The following is a 17139-nucleotide window of genomic DNA, read 5'->3' as shown; positions in this document are numbered from 1 at the left end:
AGTGAAAATTAATATCAATATTTCAGTAGTGTACATGATAGGAATTACTTCCAACCAGGGTTCATCAATACCACTTCCTGGAAGAGGCATTTGTATAGGATTCTAGAGGATGGGCAATATTTGGGTATACAGAAGCAGGACATGAAGGATGTTTCAGGCAAAAAGAACAATAGGAACAATGCCAGTAAAGGCAGAATCAAGCAAAAGTTAGATATGAAGGGGAAGGGCAAGCAGTGCAGTCTAGCTGGAGCACAGTGGCTGCGTGAAGACTAGGACTTAGCTAGAAAGGTACAGGTTGTTCAAGACTGGCACTGTCAACATGGTAGTCACTGGCTACATGTGGCTACTGAGCACTTAAAATGTGGCTAGTACAACTGAAGAACTGAAGGTTTAATTTGAATTAATGTAAATTTAACTGATACCTGATTCAGTTATAGGAACACTTTTAAGTATATTTGGAAGAACATGCATATATGAATAAACTTTTTCAAACAGTAGATTTTATGTAACCTAAATACAGACCAAGTATTTTCAATAAAAATGCAGCATCTGAATTAAGATGGGCTGTAAATAAGGTGACCATCTGTACAAGTTTTAGCACTGTAAGTCACACAACACAGGGTCACCCTAGCTGTAAGAGTAATCTATATTCTAGATGTCAAAGCATGTAAAATAGCTCATTAATAAAAGCTTTTATTATATGTTGAGATAATAATATCCTGTATATATAAGGCTAAATTAAATGTACTAAGGTTAATCTCACCTGTTTTTTACTTTTTTTAATGTGGCCATCAGAAATTTTAAAATTATACATGCCTGGACTCCCCTGGTGGTGCAATGGTTAAGAATCCGCCTGCCAATGCAGGGGACACGGGTTCAAGCCCTGGACCAGGAAGATCCCACATGCCACGCCATAACTACTGAGCCCGCGTGCCACAACTACTGAAGCCTGGGCGCCTAGAGCCCGTGCTCCGCAATAAGAGAAGCCACCACAATGAGAAGCCGGTGCACCACAACGAAGAGTAGCCCCCACTCGCCGCAACGAAGACCCAACGCAGCCAAAAATAAATAAATAAATTTATTATAAATAAATAAATAAATAAAATTACACATGCCTGACATTATATTAAGTATTGGACAGCACTGGTCTAGATAAAGGCAAGCCTTTAAGACCAACTTGAGTTTTGGCTATTACTCAGTAGGATTTAAAGTGCCACTGAAATCTCAAAATGTCCACATAAATTTTTTTTAAGTAAAAGGAAGTATTGTAGCATTTGGAACTATAAAAATAAAACTGCCCTCTGGAGTTAAATTTTTTAATTCACTCAATAAATCAAAGGAGAAATGAAGTCACCAAGAAAAAAAATGGTTTCCAGGCCTCTAAGACTTGACTAGTTTACAAAGGCTTTATAAATGTATAACACACATCAACCAAGTTCCTAGCTTTGGGTGCATGGCAAACCGTTTATAAACAGTCCTAATTAACAACCAACTTTTGTATTTATTCCTTCTTTTGACAGTCACAGGTTTACAGATCTACACAACATCTCATTTTCTACAAATCAGGAAAATTTCTAATGAATACCAGAGAATCATAGACAATGCTAGAACATTATGTAAGTTAACAGTTCTGTTTTTTTGGAGAGAGATTCTCAAAGACTGTCCCCTATCACTCATCCTCCAACAATGTCCTACAACAGAAAAATAAAAGTCAGAAGGATTATTTTGCCTAACATTTGCAATTCTGGGAAGTCTTATCTAGCACTCTGACTAGCATCTGGCTCCCGCCAACCGCCCATCCATAATTTAGGGAATGTCACCACCATCTAACCAGTTGCCCAAGCCAGAAATGTGATAGTCATACTAAATTTCTACTTCAACTTCACCCCATTCAAAGACCTTTTCAAATTCCACCTTCTTAATTTGTTTTGAAATTTTCTTAATACTTCACCCCAACCCAAACCTCCACCTAAGGCCCACATAGCTAAATATGGCAGAATTAGGATTAAACTAAATTTCTGTCTCTATATGGACTCTCTCTCTGGGTCATCTGATTCACCTCTGTGGTTTTAACTCCCAAATTGTATCTCCAGCTCAGATTTTTCTCAAAATACCTCAGAACTGGAAATCCAATCACCTACTAGAAACATCCACCTGAATACTGGGATGGATGAATATTCTATCCCAATCTCAAAGTATCCAAAACTTCAGTTTATCATTTTTCCCATCCAATTTGTTACTTATCACCTATTCTCCAAATGTTGGGATGGTTAGAGTTCCTACATTAGAAAACCGGACATCAATTTCTCTATCAATATCCAATTAATCAAGTCCTTCCCATTTTATCTCTATTTTTCAAATCCTTTCTCCATTTTTCATCCCAACAAATCCTCACCTGATCTCCCTTTAACAACCCACATCCAAACTTCAGAATGTGACCTACAAAGCTTTCCATGAACTGATCATTACCTACCTCTCCTGTCTCTATTGTCTTGTACTGAGTAATTCAACCATAAGAAATTGCTTGTAGTTTATACATGCACTAGGTTGTTTCTCATCAATCTTTTTTCATGTGCTCTCTATGCCCAGACAGACTTCTTTCCAATTTTAAGGAGCATGTGCAGGTCTCCAATGTCTACCCATGGAAGAAACGGTAAATCTAAGTACTCAGGTTCTACTGGCATTAAAGTCCAAGAATCAACAAAATCAGTCTATCCTGCTGCCCCTGGTAGAGGTTCTTGGGTACAGAAATCTACCATCAGGATGTATTCCTAGTCATAAAGTTTCTCCAGTGGGGCTTAAAGGCAGTAGCTAGTTATGCTCACTAGACCAGTAGAATGAGCATTATGGACATTCAGTTTCTTTAAAGCACAACTTCTGGTTTCTAATTTTCAGTTAAGTACCTGTTCTTGAGCATCCTTTCCAAATGAGTGGCTGCCAAAATTCTGCTTGATTTAGCATCTTTTGTTGAGTCATCTGGAAGAAGTGACTTGCCGAGATAAGTCTAGGAAAAAAGGGCAAAGAAGCCATGTAGATGACCTGCAGTAATGTAATGTCACTAGGAGCAGGGAATGAGAATTGCAAGGTCAATCTTATTAAAGGAAATGTTCTGGGCACATGATATATCAAGACACTGTTCACTTGGAAATCACAACTTGTCATCCACACAAGGAAAATATAACAAAGTGCAATATCAGGCTTCTATATTCATAAGATATTCAGGTTTCTACTGACCAATGAGCATGAAAATGGATTTTATAATAACTCAGGTTTCAACACATTAATTTTTATGAGCTCATCACAAGAACAGAAGCTTCCCTGAGAGCTCACAGGAAAAGAGACTTACCATTGTACCTATACTAATTAAGAAGTGTCTGATAAATTTTACCTCATCTGCCCTGATGTTTTCTCAATCTATTAAGATGCATAAGCAACCTCTCTAATCTCCCAGAATTTTTTTTAAATTAATTAATTTATTTATTTTGGGGTCTTTGTTGCTGCCCGTGGGCTTTCTCTAATTGCAGCGAGTGAAGACTACTCTTTGTTGCAGTGCGTGGGCTTCTCATTGCGGTGGCTTCTCTTGTTGCGGAGCAGGGCTCTAGGCATGCGTGCTTCAGTAGTTGTGGCACACGGGCTCTAGAGCGCAGGTTCAGGAGTTGTGGCGCATGGGCTTAGTTGCTCCGCGGCATGTGGGATCTTCCCGGACCAGGGCTTGAACCCATGTCTTCTGCATTAGCAGGCAGATTCTTAACCACTGCGCCATCAGGGAAGCCCTAATCTCCCAGAATTTATTCTGCTTTCTTCTCTCACTATATTTTCCACACTATCTTTTAACTTAGCTGCCCTAGGTTCTCTAAATTGTGACCATCTTGAAGACTGTGCCATGTCTTTTTCATCTTTGCATCCCTAATGTGTAACAGTGTCTGACATTTGTTAGCAACCAATAAAAGTCTACCAACTAAGTCAAGTCTTCTTTTTAGTTGATTAAACCATCGAAAAATCGAAACCAATGCTACTCAAAGTAGCTAGCCCATAAACTATTTTTTTATGATAAGGAGTTTGAGCTAGAATGTGTAAAAGAATGGCTTCCTTTGAGAAAGTCTTGCTATGAAAAAATGTCTAGCTGGGATTTCCCTGGTGGCACAGTGGTTAAGAAGCCACCTGCCAATGCAGGGGACATAGGTTCAATCCCTGGCCCGGAAAGATCCCACATGCCATGGGGCAACAAAGCCCATGTGCCACAACTACTGAGCCTGTGCTCTAGGGCCCAGGAGCCACAAATACTGAAGCCCACGTGCCCTAGAGCCTGCGCGCTGCAACTACTGAGCCCACGCACCACAACTACTGAAGCATGCACACTCTAGGGCCCATGTGCCGCAACTACTGAGCCCACGTGCTGCAATTACTGAAGCCCACCTGCCTAGAGCCCATGCTCCGCAACAAGAGAAGCCACTGCAATGAGAAGCCCGTGCACCGCTACAAAGAGTAGCCCCCGCTTGCCACAACTAGAAAAAGCCTAAGTGCGGCAACAAAGACCCAACGCAGCCAAAAAAAAAAAGTCTAGCTAAACTAAGTAGTGCTTTAGTGATACATCTGATTTACATTCTTGCCCCACTTTAAGCCAAACACTTGAAAGTTAGACAAAGACATTTTCATAAAGAAAAGATGCTGAGGAATGGATGGTTAAAATTAACTTCAGGCTCTTCATCCATTTTTATAATCATACATATATTTACAGATACCAAAAAAGATTAAAAATAAAGGCATCTATTTTCACTGGTAAAAAAAATAAAATAAAATAAAGACACAGGGCACTTAAAAAAAATTTTTTAAAGCCAAGACGCATTTAAAAAAAAAAACCTAATAAATTTTTAATTAGAATTTTTTCCTTTTTTTAAACAGGACAAGTAACAGATTACATCAAACTTCAGAACTTCTCAAATATCTAGTTATTATACACATTCCCATCTGTCTTGCAGGGAGGGATCTTGGTCGGCTTAACAGTTTCAGGTAAAATAAGCTGCATAAAAGTATATATTACAATAATAAATGTACAATGTTTACATGGAATATGTTTTAGAAGCAAGAAAAAGATGCATCTGCATCAAAAGGCGACCTCTTAAAATGCCACAACTATTTTTTACATTCACTCTTATAACAGGTCACAAGATGGGGTCACTAAGCACAGATAAATCACTGTGATGCACATAAAATACAGAAAGATTAGTTATTTTATATATTATATATATTTTTTCACACTTTAGCATCTGAGACATAAACTGAGAATTTAAAATTTATTCTCTTCAGATAACAAATCATTTTTTATTCTTCATAAACATGGTGCCCACAAAAGCACATAGGTAAGGCACAATAGGGTTTTCTGTTACAGAACAGTGTGCATCATGTTTACTTAACCAGAAAACGTGCATTAACTGTGCAAGTTCATGCTGCAAACCCAACACATATACAATTAAAAAAAAAAAAGAAAACTGAGCTTTAAACAAAATCAAAATTGGTACAATTCCAGCTGCTTCACATATTCATTTGGACTGACAATGACATATCAACATGTTATTTTTAAAAAGCCAATTGTTACATTACAAGTAAACTTTGCTCCGTAACTATTTTAATCTGAAATCATAAACAGTAATAAGGTAACTTCACTGAAACAAAGTAAATACTGAGGCACAAAGCAACCATCACTCCTGCATTTACTATACTGCAAACTTTCATGACCCAAAATTGCAAATATAATTTCTCAAATACACATTTTGCTGCAACAATGTGCCCTGCTTTAAACTTGACATACAACAGGGAAGCTAACATCTCATTAAATTATAAATAGATTGGGAAAATGACTTAATCCCAATGGTACTATGTCATAGCCCTAGTATTTATAATAAATACAGCTTTTCACAAAATACTTTTCCAATGTCTGCCAATTGCTTTTTTATTGCTCACATAAATTTGAATCCCTTACAACTGGTATCAGAACTTTCACGCAATATCATACTCAGACATTTTTATATAAAACCTATAAAAGATATTTTAAACTTTTATCTAATACTTCCAGGTGTTTGGCTGTTTGATCTATATGATAGTACAGCCATATGTATATATGTGTGTGTATATATACACATATACACATACATATATATATACATACACACATATATACACATACATATATATATACATTAGATTATGAATAAAATAGGAAGCTTATTTTACTGCTTTAATGCAGATATCCTCACAAAACAAGACTACTTTCGCCATCACCAGCATTTATACATATATACAAAAGCCAGTTTAAGTACATGTACATCCACTTATACTTATATGTAACCACTAAACCCAGATTGATTTTCCCATATTCCAGCTATAGCAAATGAATCTCTTACAAGCAATAGAAACCTAAGATTAAATTGGGAAATTAACAGTTTTACCACATTAGCCTGTAAGGAACTATGTAGGTGACTGTATACAAAAATTCACAACATTAGTTTACAGGAAATTACGGAAATACAAGAAGCCTTTTCACCATGCTTTTGTGTGGTTATCCAAACACTTCTTGGTGCAAAATTAACAACCACCACATCTGAAAATGCTTAATAAGGTCAATGTTCCTCATGCAAAACTTTAAGTGCATTGGCTTAACTGAGCTCCAAAAACTGAATGAAACAATTATTCTATCTACTCAGCATTGCTGCTTCACTGCTAAGTCCCTTTGGAACCTTAAGATTTCTGGAACGTTCAAACAGATCTGTACTCAATAAAAATATTACATACAAAAAGCATTTAAAAAGGGAGACGAAGCCAAACAGGAATTTTCCTATTGTAAAGAACAGTCCTAGGAGTGGAAGAAAGTCTTTTCAGGAACCTCCTTGAGAATTGGCTAGGCCAGTCCGAAGACGAAGATGAGACATAGAGTTCATATGTTTATTTGATGGCTTCAAGGGAGTGTTGCAAGTAAGAGCTTGGGGAAAGCGATGGTGATATCTATCTAGTCGTAAATATTTTACTGTAACCAATTTCCCTGTTGTAAGATAAAAATAATATTTTAGATCTGTATGAATGTGCTTAATAGAAAACAAACTGTGGTAAAAGATATATGAACACAAAATAATCTAAAATTATTACTCTAAAAATGCTAACCTAAGATTCTTTAATTTAAAATCTGGTATAGTTTAACAGTAAACCATAATTTATCTTTTCAAAATGTTTGTCATACTCAAATTTCTTACCATCAAACCAAGAGCCATGCAATGCCTTAAAAGCTTTCCCAGCATATTCTGGAGACAGACATTTAACATATACACAACCCTGTGATATTTTTTAAAAAAATAAAAAGGGAAGAAAGAAAATAAATAGTCTTAGTTTAGTAGCAACAAATCCAAAACGTAGAATTCAATAGTAAAAGTTACTTTACCTCACGTGAATTTTTGTCTACTGCAATGTGAACAATGCCATCATTATCACTGCATTTTTCTAAAATTGCTTCTTGAATTGCCAAATGCCACTGATCCCCTATTTCCCTAAAAAATTAATGAAAACAAAAATCAACAGCCATCATCAAAAAGTCTACAAATAATAAATGCTGAAGAGGGTGTGGAGGAAAAGGAACTCTGCTACTCTGTTGGTGAGAATGTAAATTAGTACAGTCACTATAGAGAACAGTATGGAGGTTCCTTAAAAACTAAAAATAGAGTTACCACATAAAACTGCAATCCCATTCCTGGGCATATATCAGGAGAAAACCATAATTCAAAAAGATACATGCATCCCAATATTCATAGCAGCACTATTAATAGCCAAGACATGGAAGCAACCTATGTCCATCGACAGATGAATGGATAAAGATGTTGTATAGATACATAAATGGAATATTACTCAGCCATAAAAAAGAATGAAATAATGCCATTTGCAGCAACATGGATGGACCTAGAGATTATCATACTAAGTGAAGTAAACCAAACAGAGAAAGACAAATATCATATCATATTGCTTATATGTGGAATCTAAAAAAATGATACAAATGAACTTATTTACAAACAGAAAGAGACTCACAGACAAAGAAAACAGTTATGGTTGCCAAAGGGGAAAAGGGGGGAGGGATAAATTAGGATTTGGGGATTAATTTACACACACTATATACTTATACACATTATTTTATATATATAATGTATACATAAAATAAACATAAAATAGATGTAAAATAGATAAACAACAAGGATCTACTGCATAGCACAGGGAACTACACTCAATATTTTGTAATGACCTATAAGGGAAAACAATCTGAAAAGGAATATATATATACACACACATATATATGTATAACTGGATCACAGTGCTGTATACCTGAAACTAACATGGTATTGTAAATCAACTATACTTCAATAAAAAGAAATTTTTTTAAAGAATGAGCAAAAAAAAAAAAAACACAAAAGGTCTGTTGTATAACCTAAATATATAAAACTTTTACTTTTCAGTCATACCTCAATACAGCTGGGGGAAAAAAGAAAAAAAATTAACAGCTGTATTCCTACTCAGAAGAAGTCTTCTGTTTTTTACAATATATATACCCAACTAGAATGGGAATAGTTTAAAAACCATATAGTTAAAATTAACAGTATATAAATGCTTGTTACTAACAGTAGGTAGATTAAAAAATAATTAGCATTCAGAAGTCCCAGCCCTGCTCTCACTTTCCAGTCTAATAATGCACATGCTGAGGCACTGAAGGATCTCTACTATAGCAGAATAAATGTGCTATCATTTTTACGTTTAAAATCCTACATACTTAAAGTCATTTCTCTTTTCTATCTAGACAAATGTTAATAAGCACTTTAATGAGTTACAGTAAACTTGTAAAAGTAAAGTATTATTTTTTAATGACATTTTCAAATTCCTAAACTTAAGGAAAATTCTTAGTATATAGTGTATTCTGAGCTTCTTTTTTTCCAAAATAATAGAAGCGTGAATATAGGACAAACATTTTGTACCTAAGTCACCTTGTACCTAAGTCACCTAAGTAAGGTGACATAAATCACCTTACTATTACGAAACAGCTCCCACTACAGTAACGCACATTTGTTTTTCTTGTGAGATATAGACGGTGGGTCCAAGGAAAAGGCTGTTACACTTCAAATTGTAAATCTTCATCTCAGGTAATAAAATACTGGACTGGCAGAGACTTCCTAAACCCTAAGGTATGAGGTAAGATTCCAAATAGAGGGATCACCACACCGTTAATTGTTTCTACCTCTGCAAAATGGAGGGAATGCGTGCGTGTGTGCGTGTGTGTGTGTGTGTACTGACAGTGCTTTGTCACATTTACAATTTTGCTGTCACTCATTTGGAATCTTACCATATCAACTATTTCTTGAAATAAATGAGCTATCAGATGGGACTTACGGGTATTTTATATGTAATACAATTTCTACTGTCAGCTTTTTTTAAAAAAACAGAATTTGACTTGTCCTATCATTGGACAGATAAGTAGTCACCACTAGGAAGCAAGTTCTAAAGATTATTACAGCTTATATGTGAAGTATTACGGATTCTAAGGCAATAACTTTTGACTGTGCTATTTTCTGGATGCATGTGTTGTTGTAATTACATAGACAGAAAAGTTTCTCAAACAGTAAATGGACAAGTCTTGTAGAGGGGAAGGTATGTACATTTTTGTAGAAAACTTTTTAAGAGTAGGATTTGGAAATTTTTAAATAGCAGATATTCTATCTATATTGCCTACTGAGGCAAAGAACGGTGGCAGACACGACTTATACATCTAATAAAGGGTACTGTTGTCTGTCATCATATCTGTCATTAATCTGACTCAAGCATTTATCTGCTGTGGGGATTCCCAGTGAATGCAGATTTATAAAAGTTTTACAAATCATTATACATCTGTGTCTTTTGGTGAAACCTTTGCTTGAAATTTAACAAAAAAGAAGAAATGAGAAAAACAGAACATCTCGGTAGTTAGAGATTCAGAAGTAGAAGATTCTTCTATTACAGACAGCATTATAAGAATATCATGCATTTTTCAGCCAAATATTCCAAATAAAAATTACATGTACCTTTCGTCATAATACTTACATAACTGGATCAAACATATTTCGAATCTTTAGACATGGCGTCAAACTATTTGGTGGTGAATTTCTTCTATCTAAATGAAATGCTATAAAAAACAAATGAGTTTTACTATTTTCCATTGTTCCATTTTGTTGAAAAGTATTCAGCCATTCAGTTTATTCAAAAAATATTCACTGCGTACTTTTATTATGAGCCAGACCCCTGGATCAAGGTGAATAAGACAGACACAGTCATTGTTCTCAAAGACTTTAGTTTAGTGGGGGAGACACACAGTCATTGTTCTCAAAGACTTTAGTTTAGTGGGGGAGACAGATGAAAAACAGTGTCACCCAAGAAATCATAATTGTGGTAAATCCTAAGAAAGAAGAGTACAGAAAGCTCTCAGTGTAACTGAAGCTAATCTGTGAATATCAGGTAACACTTCAAGGATAAAGTATAATTTATGCTGGGACCTAAAGAATAAATACAATATAAATAGGCAGAGTAAAGAGAGGTGTAAAGGACATCTCAAGCAAAGGTGACAGCTTGTACAAAGCCCAAGGCAAGAAGGAACTTGGTATATTTGAGTAACTAAAAGATAGTCACTGTGACTAGAGTGGGGACAATAGAAAGATAAACCTGAAGAAGGGGATGTTGGATTATGGAGGACCATGTAGGCCACATTAAAGCACTTAGACATTACCATAAAAGTGATGGGAAGCCACTCAAATGTTTTAAGGAGAGGAATAGTATGATAAGATCTCTTAAAATTATAAAATTTTTAAATAGAGTGTTATGTGGAGAATCAATTAGACAGAAGCAAAAGTGAATGCAAGGACACCAGTTAGGAGGTTATTATAGTTGTCTAAGAGGGAGATGATAGTAATGTGGATAAGACAGGCCAGCAATGCAGATGGAAATAACTGGACAGAATCAGGACATATTATGGAATAGATCTGACATGACTTGTTTAAAGACTGCACATGTGGGGGCTAAGGGAGAGATTAAGGATGACTCCCAGGTTTATGACAGAACCAACTGAGGAGGGGCAGGTATCATTAATTAGACAGGAACACTGGAGGAAAGGTCAGTTTGGAGAGAGAAGACATTAGGTTCATGCACATGTTGAATTTCCAGTGCTTCTTAGTAAAGAAGACAAGTATACAGCTGGGTATAAAAATCTGAAAACAAGAACAGAAGACTTAGTGCGAGATATAAATTTGAAAGTTATCAACATATATATAAAAAATGAAGTTGCAGTATAAGATCATCTGGGAAGACAGGGAGAATGATGAAAGATGGCCTGGAAAAGCCCCAACACCTAGAGGTCCAGGAAAATCTAGAAAAGAAGATTTAAGAAAGGGTAAGAGGTAGGATGAAAACCAGAAGAAAGTGGCAACCACAAAGCCAAAACAAGAAATTTCCAAGGCAGGCTCAATTGTTAATACTGTTCAGTAAAATAAGGACAGGAAAGAAAAATGTCCGCTGACTTTAGCAATATTGAAATCTGAGAGCTGTTTCCTTGAAATGATGGGGATGGAAAACAGATTGGAGTCAGCTGAAGAATAAATGGGAGGTGAAAAAGTAACGACAGTGAGTAAATTGTTTAATGCTATTTGGCTATAAATAGGTAGACAGCTATAGGACAATGTATAGTGCACCAGTGTGTTTTAAAGATGAGACTATAGTATGTTTAAGTGCTGATGAAAAGATCCAAGAGAGGCAGGGATTTAAAACACGGTAAGGGAAGACACTTGAGAAGACCAGAGGGAATGGGATCCAGAGGGATCCTCTGAAGAGAAGGGCTCGGATCTTTGTTAAGTGAAACAGCTCCTCAATTGCAAGAGGAGGTGAGGATGAGTGTAGATTTTGGTAATTCTATGAATTTGGTGGTGGATATTTGAGGCAGGTACAATCTGACTGTTTCTATTTGAGTCATCAGCTGAGAATTAGAAGACAGAGAAGAAGGGCAAAAGGTTTGAAAAGAGGGGAAGAAATATAAAATTGTTATTGAGTAGAGTAGGTAAGTGAAGTGACTAGTAAAAAACGGTAAGAATAAGACAGGCAGGTAGCACTGAAGACCTAATTGAGGTTGATTAGTTATAAAGGTACCAGTCTAACAAGTTGCAGGATTTTCTCCTGCTATGCTCATCCATTTGCATATAGACAGGCACAGATAAACAGTTTCATCCTTGGTTGGAATATACCAGGGTAAGATGAAGGACAAGGGATGACATATGGGTACTAGCAAGAGAGTGATTGAAAAGATGGATCATGAAAACTAAGATGCACAGGAAAAGAAGTAAAGATAGGAGAAATGCTGAAGAACTAGAGAAAGTAGGTGCATTGAAGGATCAGATTCTGGAGTTCCCAAATACATAAAGCAGGAAAGTTGAAAGGATGAGTTTATGATAAAGACCAGAGCATATCAATTAAAGATTTCAGAACTGTCAGTGATAAGAAACATCTGGAGTATAAATGTCTGAACAGTGCCTGATATGGGGTGGAGGAAGGGTCACTAGACATAAAAAATCTTTGCCAAATCTCAGATCAAGAAGGTTTGTGAACATCTAGTACCTTCCGAACTTCTCTACCAGTGTACAGATTCTGTTCTTAGACGACCTTTTAGCTGCAAACAATCTGACTTCCTTGAAATTCCAATAACGGCCTGGGCCAGCAGGGGATGCACCAGAGAAAACAGAAGTATTCATACCACCTTATCCTAGCCTAGACCCAAGTTTCCACAAAATAACAGACCTGGGAGAAACTATCCCTGGCCAACTCTAGTCAGAAAGTAGTCCAAAAGATCAAATTGATTTTTAAGATATAAGCTTTATCTCCCTAACTAAACCCTAATTACCATGGCCATGTAAAGATACAGTAGTTATTGAATGATACATTTCAAGTACCTCAGGGACTACCTTTGGGTCCTTCAAATGAATGTTGTTTATACCAAACACTACATCTGTCAGAAGCATAAATAATTCTCTGGCTCCCCAGCAAACTGGTACTTTAAAATAACTTTAGGGGCTTCCCTGGTGGCGCACTGGTTAAGAATCCACCTGCCAGTGCAGGGTACACGGGTTAGAGCCCTGATCCGGGAAGATCCCACATGCCGCGGAGCAACTAAGCCCGTGCGCCACAACTACTGAGCCTGCGCTCTAGAGCCTGCGAGCCACGACTGCTGAGCCCGTGTGCCACAACTACTAAAGCCTGCACACCTAAAGCCTGTGCTCCGCAGCAAGAGAAGCCACCACAATGAGAAGCCTGCGCACCGCAACAAGGAGTAACCCCACGCTCGCCACAACTAGAGAAAGCCTGTGCACAGCAACGAAGACCCAACGCAGCCAAAAATAAAATTAAATTTAAAAATTTTTAAATAAAAATTAATTAAATAAAATACCTTTAGAGATACTAATGTTATCACTGAATTTATATTTAACTACTTTTTAGAAATTGAACTAAAAATTCAATAAGGCTGATTATTTAACAGTTACTTGGGAAAAATATCATTAAATGACAACAGCTTGTAGTGGTACTGAACTCAAAAGACTACCGTAATTACCAACCCTCCAGATATGTACCATTTATTTATTTGGCCATGCTGCATGGCTATGGGATCTCAGTTCCCTGACCAGGGATTGAAATCCAGTGAAAGCTCAGAATCCTAACCACTAGGCTACCAGGAACTCCCCAGACATGTACCTTTTAAACCACTGCATTTATAAGGGGAGAAACATTAAGCTTGTTAGTAAGTTAAACTATCTGTTCACATAAAAAACCATCAGAACCCTCTAGTATACGCCCATTTTTATACAGTACAACATTTGTGCTCAGATATATTTAAATGAAAGCAAACTTATTTTATGTATTAATCATTTTAAAAAGCTAGGTCAGAGTCATTTAGTTACATTTAAATAGACTATATATTTAATAGCATAAAAATGTAAGTAATATTAACACTAAATTCTCTCTGTATTAGAGCTATACGTTCTTAAATGAGGCAAAAAGATGTATAACTATCATTAAGAAAATTCCAACAACTTCTCACTATCAGCTTTTTGTAACAATTCTTCTTATGATGAAATTCTTAAAAGAGCTCAAGTCTTTCTTGCTATAAATCTAAAGACTTCCATTTTATCACTACAACCATCCAAAAATTGAATTGGTATACTTCAAGTAAATAGTTACCAAGTGTTCTATGTCAGAATTTTCTGCCTTCAGGCTAAAATTATCTCAGCCATTACACCTTTTTTTCTATTTGCTAAGTAGCAGGTGTCTTACTTTACTCTCAATTCCTTTCTAGGTCCAGGAACAGGGCCCTAATCACTGTAACTGTTTATCAAAGACTGTCAAGAAAAGAGAGATTAAATTTACAATTCTTTACATGGCCCATTTAGAAATATGCAAATTAAGGTAGCTCAGTACTTGGCATATAGTTTCCAAACATTTAATACACTGAAACTTGGATAAAACACTTAATACGTAAAAAGTAGATGGAGGGCTTCCCTGATGGCGCAGTGGTTGAGAATCCGCCTGCCAATGCAGGGGACATGGATTCGAGCCCTGATCCGCGAAGATCCCACATGCCACGGAGCAACTAAGTCCATGCACCACAGCTACTGGGCCTGCTATCTAGAGCCCGTGAGCCACAACTATTGAGCCCGCGTGCTACAACTACTGAAACCCGCACATCTAGAGCCTATGCTCCGCAACAAGAGAAGCCACTGCAATGAGAAGCCCGTGCACCACAACGAAGAGTAGCCCCCGCTTGACACAACTAGAGAAAGCCCGCACGCAGCAACAAAGACCCAACACAGCCAAAAATAAATGAATGAATTAATTAATTAAAAAAAAAACTATAAAACTTCTAAAAATATATTAAAAAAAAGTAGCTGGAGACTTTAAAAATATTGTATTAATTCAGGTTGAGTTTTAACTACTACTATAACTGACCTTAAGTTGTATTTTATCATTTTTGCACAGTCTTTTCCTAGCTAAAGATAATGATAAAGTGAAAATAATAGTCTGAGGTTTTAAATCCTAGAGATTATAAAGTGTCCAATTTAACACACTTAAATAAATCATACCACTACTAATTTTTAAGAACAACATGGATTATCTAGTTGAAAATTGCCTTTGGATTCATCTTGAAAATCTCACTTATTTTAAATATCTTATTTTAAAATAAGACAACTATAATGATAAAAAAAATTCATATGAACAAAAACAATGGCCTAGAACTTCAGATGCATACATGAGCACCAACTGTTAGCTCTATGATGAAATTAGGCTGAGACTCCACATGCATCATTATAAGGCACTAAGGTAATCAGATCTGACTGACAGCCTATGGTTTCAGAGGACCATTCTGCATGTACCCTAAAGCAAATAGTTTATGGTTTAGTGTCATTTTGGAAACATAAAAACTTTATTTTTATGCCACGATTATATAAACTATTATTCAAGCTCTTTGAAAGTGAAAATCAATTACAGAAAATCAAGAAGAGATTGGATTTTATTTTATTTCAATTTCAAAACAATTAACCTACCTTTCCCATACAGTCTATGTTTAGCAAGCATTGATAAATATGCTTTTTATCCAATAAGATTAAAAGAAACTCAACTCATTACTAGTTCTGAAAATACAAATTAAACTAGCCATGAGATTTCTTTTTGCAAATAACCATTAAGATACAAAAAATTCAAATGAGGTAACAGTTATCACTTTGGATACGTAAGGCAACCAAACACCAAACCCTCTTATAAACTTACAAACACCTGTTTTTGCAACTATGCAAGCATTAAGAAAAATATGGAATGATACCCACAAAAGCTACTTGGCATGGGATATGCAGGTGGAAGACTCTTAATGAAAAAGAGAAAGGCAAGCAAAAATTGAAAAAAGAGCAGTTAAAAGTTATAATTCCACTTACACATGTTTTAAATACAAAACAAATTATGTGTCTTATTTGCATAAAAATCAGGGAAAAAGAATGCAGTTAGATCTTTAATATACTAAGTTGCTTTGGTAAGTGAAAGAGGGAAAAAAATCAAAGTAATGTCTCTAGAATTCTATCACAGTGAAGACAAACCATGTTGTTTATATTAGCAAGGAGAAAAGTGGGAGGACATGTAAGAAGCTAACACTGATTCCTTCTATGGGATGGAACTGGAAGGGAACTCTGCCTTCATACATCTTTCAGTTATACTATTTTACTTTAAACACGTAAGACTTTTGCATTTGAAAAAATTACATTTATATTTTTTTGTTGTTTAAAAATACATACCTTGACCTTGCCACACTTTAGAAGGTATTACTAATATTTTGTCACAGGATGCAGAAGGCTGGATCCACCGCCAAACTAGAAAATCTGCACCACCTATTCTTCGTGTTTCCGTGCGAACTCTAGACTCATTAGCAGCAAGGAAGTCAACAGCTCTATCCCAGACTTTCTTCATTTTTCTCCTATCATTTGAAGGAAAATGACAACTTTACTATCATCTTGGCTTGTCATCTTTTTCAAATATTAGTCATTGAAGGTAGTGGTTACTCTTAATGCGGGCTGTTCTTATCACTGCATATGGAGGAGTTTTTTCCAAAAAGATTTAGATGACTGAACCTCACCTCAGATTGACTATATTTGGAACAATGCACTGGTATTCCCCCTGCCCTGGCCGCCTCCCGCACAAAAGCTCCACTGGTGATTCTGATGTGTTGCTAGGGTAAGAATATTGCTTTAGAATGTGACATCATCTTTTATTTTCAAGAAGTTATTGCTTAATTCTTTTATTTAAAAAGCTTCATTAACAACAAAAGGAAGTATTTTAAAACATTATTAATAAAACATCTCTGGCTGTTCTCTGTCTCTGTTTCCTTATCAAGACAGAATTAAAGGAAATAAGGTAGAGACTGACAACAAAGAATCAAAAGTGTATATTTTGAAATCCAGTTGTCTATTATGCCACTCAAAATCAGGAAGATAATAGATGAAAATTTAGAAAAGAGTTTAAAGTACAAAAATAAAGCCTGTACAATAAAACAGGTCTAGTTGAGAAGGG

The 17139-nt window shown here is 35.9% G+C and overlaps 1 protein-coding gene across 1 annotated transcript in view; it reads right to left on the bottom strand.

Moving 5' to 3' along the window:
- Nucleotides 1-4481: 4481 nt before the first annotated feature.
- Nucleotides 4482-17139, bottom strand: part of LEMD3 (LEM domain containing 3) — a 66204-nt gene continuing 53546 nt past the window's right edge. Inside the window, exons 9-13 of the mRNA XM_082850632.1 lie at nt 16368-16546; nt 10102-10183; nt 7430-7535; nt 7245-7323; nt 4482-7036 (exon numbers count right to left, since the gene is read on the bottom strand). Of these exons, the coding sequence (XP_082706758.1) occupies nt 6873-7036; nt 7245-7323; nt 7430-7535; nt 10102-10183; nt 16368-16546 (610 nt within the window). The 3' untranslated portion in view covers nt 4482-6872. The remainder of the gene's footprint in view (nt 7037-7244; nt 7324-7429; nt 7536-10101; nt 10184-16367; nt 16547-17139) is intronic.

This window comes from Leucopleurus acutus (genome assembly GCF_964270905.1).
Source record: "Leucopleurus acutus genome assembly, chromosome: 11".
Lineage (NCBI taxonomy): Eukaryota > Metazoa > Chordata > Mammalia > Artiodactyla > Delphinidae > Leucopleurus > Leucopleurus acutus.
The sequence above is the reverse complement of the archived record's forward strand: the minus strand, read 5'-3'. Positions and strand labels throughout refer to the sequence as shown.